Source organism: Acyrthosiphon pisum, chromosome X (genome assembly GCF_005508785.2).
Source record: "Acyrthosiphon pisum isolate AL4f chromosome X, pea_aphid_22Mar2018_4r6ur, whole genome shotgun sequence".
In the NCBI taxonomy this organism is placed as follows: Eukaryota; Metazoa; Arthropoda; class Insecta; order Hemiptera; family Aphididae; genus Acyrthosiphon; species Acyrthosiphon pisum.
In genome coordinates this window covers 66,131,859-66,140,680 of record NC_042493.1, presented here as the reverse complement: position 1 = coordinate 66,140,680, position 8,822 = coordinate 66,131,859, and the positions used below count along the sequence as shown (strand labels likewise).

Below are 8,822 nucleotides of genomic sequence, written 5' to 3'. Positions count from 1 at the left end.
CTAGATAATAATCTTATATTTAGATTTTATAAGAGGTCAATTCACTCTAATTTTTAAATTAACGGAGCTACACGTGTTCTGCTGAGCGTAAAATTTGGTATATTACGCACTTGTAAGACGGAGACAACACGTGCGGGTATCACGTCCTCTTAAATATAAAACAACTATTTACAAGCTACCACTGATATCCCAGTTATCTATTATCATATAAAAATAAATTATAGTATTAATTATATAATATTTCTTTTTCAATCATGGCAATATAATTTAATCATTTTTCTAATTATAATTTTTGTAATTATAATAATTGGATGATAAATAAGTAAATCAACAATGACATAAAAAATAATATATTGACCAAATAATTATATTTTATAACATAATATAGTTATCTGTAGCCTATTTGTGAAACAGTTGTATTTGGTTTATGCTCAGCAAAACATAGTTAAATTTTGTTCTTGAATTCTTTAAATATGATTTATTAATGTATTATAAAATGTCGTGCTCTTATAATTCTTTGATTTAATATTACGTCTATAATTACTTAAATAAAATATTATTTTAGTGTAATGTGTTTTTGAGTTTATAATTTCGATGAAACTTGAGTAACCGAACAGAACAATATATTTTCATATACAAGGTAAATCAATTATTTATATAATAAATTATAATTTAAACCATTGACTAAATAGTAAAACAAAAACCAATATCCAGAATATAAAATTCAGTTAACTGTTATAGGCATACTTTTTATTAATTTACAATAAATAATAATTAATAAATTACTGCCGTCTGTTACTCAACCATTTACTATAAGTAGACATCTATTGCACCGGAGTAAAATAGTTATAGCTGTATAGTAATTCACTAAAAATAAAATAAAGTTTTTATAAAAATATGTTTATTTGCAAGAAGTTTAAAAATCATGGTAAATAAAAAATATTGATTTAATAATCGGTAATAATGATTTTAACTTTTGAAGATTTTTCAAATATTAAAATAAAAGAGTATGGTTAATGGTAATGGTTGTTATAATTTAAAATAGACCATAAACATTTAAAATATTATTACAATTAACCAAGTAGAGAAATATTTCCAAAAGTAAATACTCAATATAATAATGGTAAACTTTATTAAAACGTATTCCATGTAATATATTGTTTATAATGTGATATTTAAATAAATATGTATAGTTGCTAAATATTCCAAGTCTATAAGATTATAATTATTTTGCATTACAATTCAAAACTAATTTTAACCGAATTACGTAAATCTCATCAAGTATAGTTTATACCTATGTATTAATGATATTTCAGAACATTTTCTTAATTTTCAGAGGATTTTCCTTGTGCCTAGGGAAATTTATGTATAAACTAATAAATTATAAATCTTAAGTATCAACTGTAGAAATTACATTATGTTTCTTCACTTCACTCAGGAATTAATAATATTGTTCCCTATACCTATAGATTATTGGATTAAAAGTATTTTTTTTTTAAAAACAATCATATTACTATTATTTATTTCTATTGTTCTATATACCTATTTAACACAGACAAAAAACTAAAAGACGACCTCGACAATATATATTATTTTTAAATGGCTGTCTTAAACACCTTAAATAGCTTTTCAATAAGTAACAGACTTTCGTGAATCCTAAGTATGTATAATACGCTTCTGCAGGAGAGACAGAGATAAGAAACCTGGGTGTGGTACCTACATTCCTAATGAAACGAGCCACTGTCTACTGTTAATGTGATTATAATATTTTCTGACATTTAATTTAATTACAAATCATACTACGATAACTTTGATATTTCAAAAGTAATTTTACTGTGTCTGTACTACACAAAATAAATTATAAGTGGTTTTATAAAAAATATTAAGCATAATAAATTGCAATTATGAGTCTACTATCTGGAATTTCATTAAGTCAAATTTAGTTAGCATTTAAGTCGTGACATTTAATGTTTGGATAAGTATTTCGAAAAAACTTATGATAGATTATTAGATATAACTTTATATTATTATTTTTGTTTTTTAGAGTCATAGAAAATCGAGAAAATATGGTTGGTCGTGGGCGTCAATGGAACTATTATAGACATTCCTTTGTTCAAGGGATTATAATCACAATGGTATGTAAATAATACAATTTTAAAATTAAAATTGCCATAATTATATTTTTATAAAAATTATTCTGTATGTTCACAGACGTATAGGTATGTCATTTGCATAGAAATATTTTTTATCATATAAAATTTCTTTAAACATTTTTTAAATATATAACAATTAACATAATGAAAACACAAAATATATTATTATTAAATAAACACTTGAGTAGTATAATGAAGGCTGTGAGTTTTTACTGCAATTTTACATATTGTTTTTTTGGAAAGAATCAAGTTTGATCAACATTTGTCTTATGTTACATACCTATTAATAATGTATATTTTAAATTTTTGAGTAGGTAGGTATTTGAAAGTTTGCATCTATTATTGTAAAAATTAATTAAAATATTAATTTTGCCTTTTTTTGTTTGTAAACTGTAATATATATATAGATCATAATATTTTTGCGTATATTTTACCAATTATTTACAGCTTAAGCACATTATTACGTATTTACTAGTTTTTTTAGTGTGTATTAATTTCACAGGCCAGTGATATGGAAATCCGAATAAAAATAACCTGGGAAAATCCCCAAACTAAATATATGATAACTTAATAAATATTACAAAATATTTAAATTAAATTATGAAATAAATAATAACAGTTAATAAGTTAATTATTACGCAATTTTTTCATACTTTGACGATGATTTAAGCATTTCAAATGTTATTGACATGTAAATACCTTCGATATTATATTATATATAAGCACCTAAGTAGAAAACGGATTGGAATGCAAATTTAATTTTTTTTTAAATGTCCGAAAACATTGCTTTTCAAGCACAAAGTTCATTTCATGTATCAAAGGAATTAAAAATTGTAGTTTTTATTTTGCATTTTTTGACATTTATAGTGCATTTTTTTTATTAGAATGGATAACATTTTAAAACAATTTAGTTTAAATTAATTTTAAAAGAATAAAATTTAAATCTATTTATTTTGCCTTGTCGTACTTTTATTTTTATTATTTGCTATGTTTTGACCGATCAGATAAATATGACGCCGTCATTACACCTATAATACGATTTGTATAATTAATTTTATGGAAATAATTTTCAGGCTAAAAAGAAGATAGGAAAAGAGGAATTATTAATAATAATTATTAATTAATAACAATACAAATTTTGTCAATGTTAAAATAAATTTTAATAGCAGATTTAGTGCATTAAAAAAAAAATGTATGTCATGAGTTATTGAATCGTATTTTTAAAGACATTTTCTGGTTTTTTAGAGCATTTAAATCCGTTCCTTAATAATAAGGTTACAAGGTAATAAGGTAATATACCAACACACAGCTAAAGGAATTGGAAATGGTAATTTTTTGTCATAAATTCTAACACACGTGGATCGAATTCTAAAGTTTTTTTTAATTTGTTGTTAAATCTACTTGAAATCGACTTTCTCACATTTTTAACTTCTCCATTCCATTTTTTAAATTACTATTTTTTTAGTATAATTTATTTAGATTTTAGTGGGATGAAATTAAAAGTTGCAAAGTCGATCCCAATTTGACTTGATGACAAATTCAAATCTGCTAGAATTTTTTTTGCTACATTAGGTCAATCCCTATGTGCTGGAATGAAAACAAGACTAAATACCCATATTCTGCTAGGCAAAGACTGAAAATCAGAAAACTGTATAATAATTATCTATATATATATATATATATATATATAAATGGAGACAAAAATGAATAACAATTCATCAATCGAGAACGGCTGGTCCGATTTGGCTCAAATTTTTCTTAAGATGTTCGTAACTGCCAGGAGAAAGTTTATACGAAATAAAATTTTAGGAAAATCCACCAGAAAGGTAGGAAATCTCAAATCTGTATGTCAAAAATACAACAGTGGCGCAACAGTGCATTATAATATATTGGTTGCTATTGATTAATCGGGCATGTTTGTTAATTTCGCAGAATGTGTTGCTAAGTGCAATATTTCTATTGTACGTTTGTTGTGACTGAACTCCTCCTAAATGATTATTCCGATTTGAATGAATTTTTTTGTATGTTTGCGTTTATTCATCTGATTTTAGTACGGTTAGGATTTTGTATTAATTTATTATATCAATCCACCATAGGTAGAATACGACAAACTTGGTATAACTTTGATACTTTAGAGTTAAATCATACACTAACGTACATACAGCACGGGGTCCGCGATCTACCGCATGTAGATTGCCTACCTGGTAATGTACTGCTGTGAACCAGAATTTTTATTCCGAGCAACGGAAAAGTTAAGATTAATTTTGAAACCATACACCTAATATTAAATAACGAATTGAACAAAGTTTGAGTCACATATAGTTGGTACACTTATTGAGCAACGAAGTGCATAGGTTCAGCTAGTTTAACTATAAATATTTAACTATTCATTATCTAATTTTTTAACTATCTTCGATTTGAATTTCAAAATATTTTATACACGACAGTATGTATATATTTTTAAGATGGGGTAACTTAATAAATAAAGTAGGTATATTTAATTTTTTAGTATATTCTGAAGTATGTTGGTAACAAGTGTATTTTTTGATCTTTTTTACAATTATTGTGATGAAAAAATGATTGTTTATGTTTGAACACGATAGTATAAATATGGAAGTAAATTCAATTTTATTTTATTTTTATTTTCAATATTAATTAATAGATATTTATTGGTTTTTTTTAAATTTATAATGATTCTTTAATACTTGATTTTAATTTTAATTTTGTTCACATCGTGAATGTAAGCTACATTATTAATGGAATAACTTTTCGCAGTTGTAATATACTCTAAATAAAAATAATAAAACGTTTTTTTGACGATTTGTTACATCAGTCTAACGTTATTTAAAAGCGAAAATTCATGCTACCTATACATAATTTTTTTTATAATTTTTACAATGTTAAAATGTTTGGGTAATTGTATCAATTATCAAACTCATAAGACATAAATGTCCTTTTCGTTCCAATGCTATTGTTATATTTTTAAAGGTTGGCACTAAAATATAATAATATTGTATTGGATGATTTTATATTTTAATAACAATTATTTTATTTTTAACAGGTATTTGTATCACTATCACATGCAGAGTCATTGAAATCGGAAAATAATTCAACGGTTTGCTCGGAATTCTTATCATGCCTGAAATGTGCGAAACACGCGTCTTGTAGTTGGTCGTTAGACAATCAGAAATGTATAATGACATCTTCAAATTTAGGAAATTTAACAGTGAACATTGAAGGACACTGTCCGCAGTTCACTATACTGAAAAAATTCGTCCTGAGGGATGAGTTATTTTCTTACACGGTGGCGGTGTCGAACGACAAGAACAATTTCGTAAAATTTCTACAAGGGCATAAAATCACGTGCAATCTAGAAAACGAGAAACTCACGGGATATGTGTTAAACGACGAGATCAAATGCAACACGAAAAAACTAACGGCACAGAGGGACAAGCGATTTAAAGCGTTGATGATTTACCATTATCACATTACGATCGACGACGACATAATACTAAGATTCAACAACGATTCCGACAATTATTTTACGTATTACGATCACGATTGCAACAGGTTGTGGAGAGACGAAGAGTGCGTGACGTGCATGTGGACCGCGTACGGGTACAAGAACTACTTCAAACGGTGTACGACGAAAAACCGTTGCGTGGGCCAGTACGAGTATTACGGCAAGTGGCACGTGAAAAACTACACCGGGGTGGGGACCGACGACGTGGACAAGGACGGTGGAGTGCATCTAGAGTGTCCGGAAGCTGAGATCCGATCCGTGGACCCGATGACGGCACCGTGGCTGGGTGGCACGACGGTGCGATTCACGGTTGTCAACCATCACATCCTGGCCGAGGGGAAGGAAGTAGCGGTGACGGTAGCCGGACGTGAGTGCTCGGAACCTAAAACGAAGCGAATGGCTAGCGAAGACGTGATGGCCATCTCCTGCACCATGATGCCAGCGACCAACATGGACCGCCGCCGCAACCACGAGGGCCCGGTTCGGTTGATGTACACGGGCGACCCACCCAAGGTGACCATCACGTCGTCGTTCGTCATCGGACTGGTTGACCCAGTGATCACAGACATGAGCCCGAGGTGCGGGCCAGCGGCCGGTGGCACTATGTTGCGTATCGGCGGCCGGTTCCTAGACGCGGGCACCTCGTTGCGGGTGTCGGTGGGCGACTACGCGACGTGTGAACCAGTGGCACTATACTCGGACCTCATACTGTGCAGGACAAACCCGGCCTTAGTCGACGGGCCCACAGCGGCCAGGGTCAACGTGATTTTCGATGGACAGCTGAGCAAGCACGTCGGCGACGGGTCGGTGGTGTTCACGTACGCGGCCGTGCCGGCGCTGGACCCCGGACAGTCGCTGCAGGGCATCGCGGCCGGTGGCACAGCCGTCCAGCTGCGTGGCCGGCACTTCTCGTGCCTTCGGTACGCCATGTTCTACGTCCGGCACGGCGAACGGGTGCACTACACCAGTTGCAGGTTGGTCAATGACACGTTGGCCATGTGCAGAGCGCCAAAGCTCGAGTACGGACGTGGCAGTGCCATCACGTCGTTGAAGTACGGACTGCGAGTGCAGGACCCCGAGTACCACGAGATGGACCTATTGCCACCACGAGATCCAAACGGTTACAGTCTGCACGCCGACCCGGTGTTCGTGGACTTCGTTACGGACGGCCACACCTTAACAATCAACGGCCGTGACCTGGACCGCGGCTACCGGCCGCAAGACGACCTGACGGTCCGGTTCCGCGGTTCCGGTAGCGTGTGCGACGTCACAGCCACGGACCACCAACGGATCGTTTGCGTGCCGACCACTAACGCGTCCGTGGCTGACCTGGCAACGGTGATCGGCGTGATCGTCACCATCGGTGACACGTTCGCGTGCGTGGTGAAGCGCAGGGTGGAAAGCCGGAGTCGCGGCCTCGGTGGGGGTCCGTCGGACAGCGTGGTCGCCGGCGTCAAGATCGTATGCCTGATCGCCATCGCCATTGCATGCATCGCCGTGTATCGCACCAAGGCCAGACACCGAGTCGGCGCCACGGCGTCGGCCGCGTCGGTGGCGAGCACCCATCCCACTACCGCGGTTGGATATCGCAAAAGATGATCGTGTTCGAAGGGAGGGCGACCGCAGATCGATGCGACGCTTCAGTACGCTATAAATATAATATTTTTATTAACTTTTTGAAGATACATGTATAATATGACCGTGTCTCACGTGATCACTAACGCGATACACGGTCTACAAAAATTATTGTACGAAATGCCACCCGGCGTGCATTGTTCATAAATTGGTTTGGGATGTCCTGTCCTTTTTTGGATTTTATATTATATTATTATCAACTGTAACTTACTATACTATAATGGGTTGGTTATAATACACTGTTTAATTAATTTTATTTGTCTGAAGTTGTTTGTATTAATTGTAATGAAACCCTCATTGTCGCCTCTCAATGAATAGGTACATCCGTCTGGAAATATACTTAAACTACCATATATTTTATATTATATTATTATTGTCGTGAGCTTGGACAGGAAACATTGAGTCCCGTTTTTGGTTTCAATATAATATAGGTTTATAAGTATCTGTGCCTCTACCCATTATACATATGTATACAATACGAATACCTTTTGTGTCCCGGAATTCGAAAGGTGCGATGTTCAATATAGTATTATAATATATATATATATTATTATTATTGGAAACGATCAATGCATACAATTGTACCTATATATGTACCTAATTTATAAGTATAAGTATTGGTTTGTCATACATTATTATAATATTCTTCCGTTCACCATTTAATCTTGTTTTGGCCTAATGTATACTTAAGTGTTAACTATACAAAATAGCTGAAAACGCGTTTTTTTATTCATCGATATTTGGCGATAATGGCTTTTTGATAACTCACTGTCTGGAGACTTACATGCGTATGGGCGCCTCACTTCGTATACGAGCGCTGAGCAGCCATCTGATACGACTGTGGTCATTCCAGTGCGGAGGTTTGAAGAGTGCACACCTAAAATATTCTTATTAGATGTTTAATTTTTAATATAGAAAAAAGTCACATTATTTTTATTTTTTATTATTAAAAAAAAATTCCTAGTTGTCAATCTGCTTACATTTTGGTTTCAACAAACAGATCTGTACCCATTGGATGGAATAATAAAATCGCAATCAGGTAAGTTAAAAATACTAATATTTAATTATATATAAATTCAAGCTCTAAATATAAAATTATAACATAATATAACAATATAACCACATGTCCACATACTATATTATTGTTTAGGGGGGCGAAATTCGGTAGTTTTTATGTGAGTATGAGCATTTTTAATTTACACTGTATTCAGTGTTGGGTAAATTACTTTTAAAATATAATTAAATTACGTTACTCGTTACATAAAATATTTCTTATTTAAATTACATTGGCGTTACATAAAATTATTTTTATCACGTTACATTACTTTTTCAATAATAAAGTAGTGCGTAACAAATAACGTTACTTTTTTACCATTGATAACAGTTATTATTATTTTTGAACCATATTCAATTCATATGATTCAGTTATTATGTATATATTTTATAATCATAGACCTAGTGATAATATACCTATTAATGTACAAATGTATAATCATCTCACCTATATGGCT

At 32.6% G+C, this 8,822-nt stretch overlaps 1 protein-coding gene across 1 annotated transcript; it reads left to right on the top strand.

The window, feature by feature from the left end:
• The first annotated feature begins 418 nt into the window (after positions 1-418).
• LOC100575173 (plexin-A3) lies at positions 419-7,664 on the top strand. The gene is made up of 3 exons (XM_003245528.4): positions 419-640; positions 2,045-2,135; positions 5,215-7,664. Exons 2-3 carry the CDS (start codon positions 2,067-2,069, stop codon positions 7,273-7,275), a joined length of 2,130 nt encoding a protein of 709 aa, XP_003245576.1. The 5' UTR covers positions 419-640; positions 2,045-2,066; the 3' UTR covers positions 7,276-7,664.
• Positions 7,665-8,822: the final 1,158 nt, after the last annotated feature.

Coding starts and splice junctions, on each gene's coding strand:
- LOC100575173 (XM_003245528.4), top strand. CDS start 2,067: ATGGTTGGTCGTGGGCGTCAATGGAACTATTATAGACATTCCTTTGTT. Junction 2,136..5,214: donor AAGGGATTATAATCACAATG/GTATGTAAATAA, acceptor TATTTTTAACAG/GTATTTGTATCACTATCACA.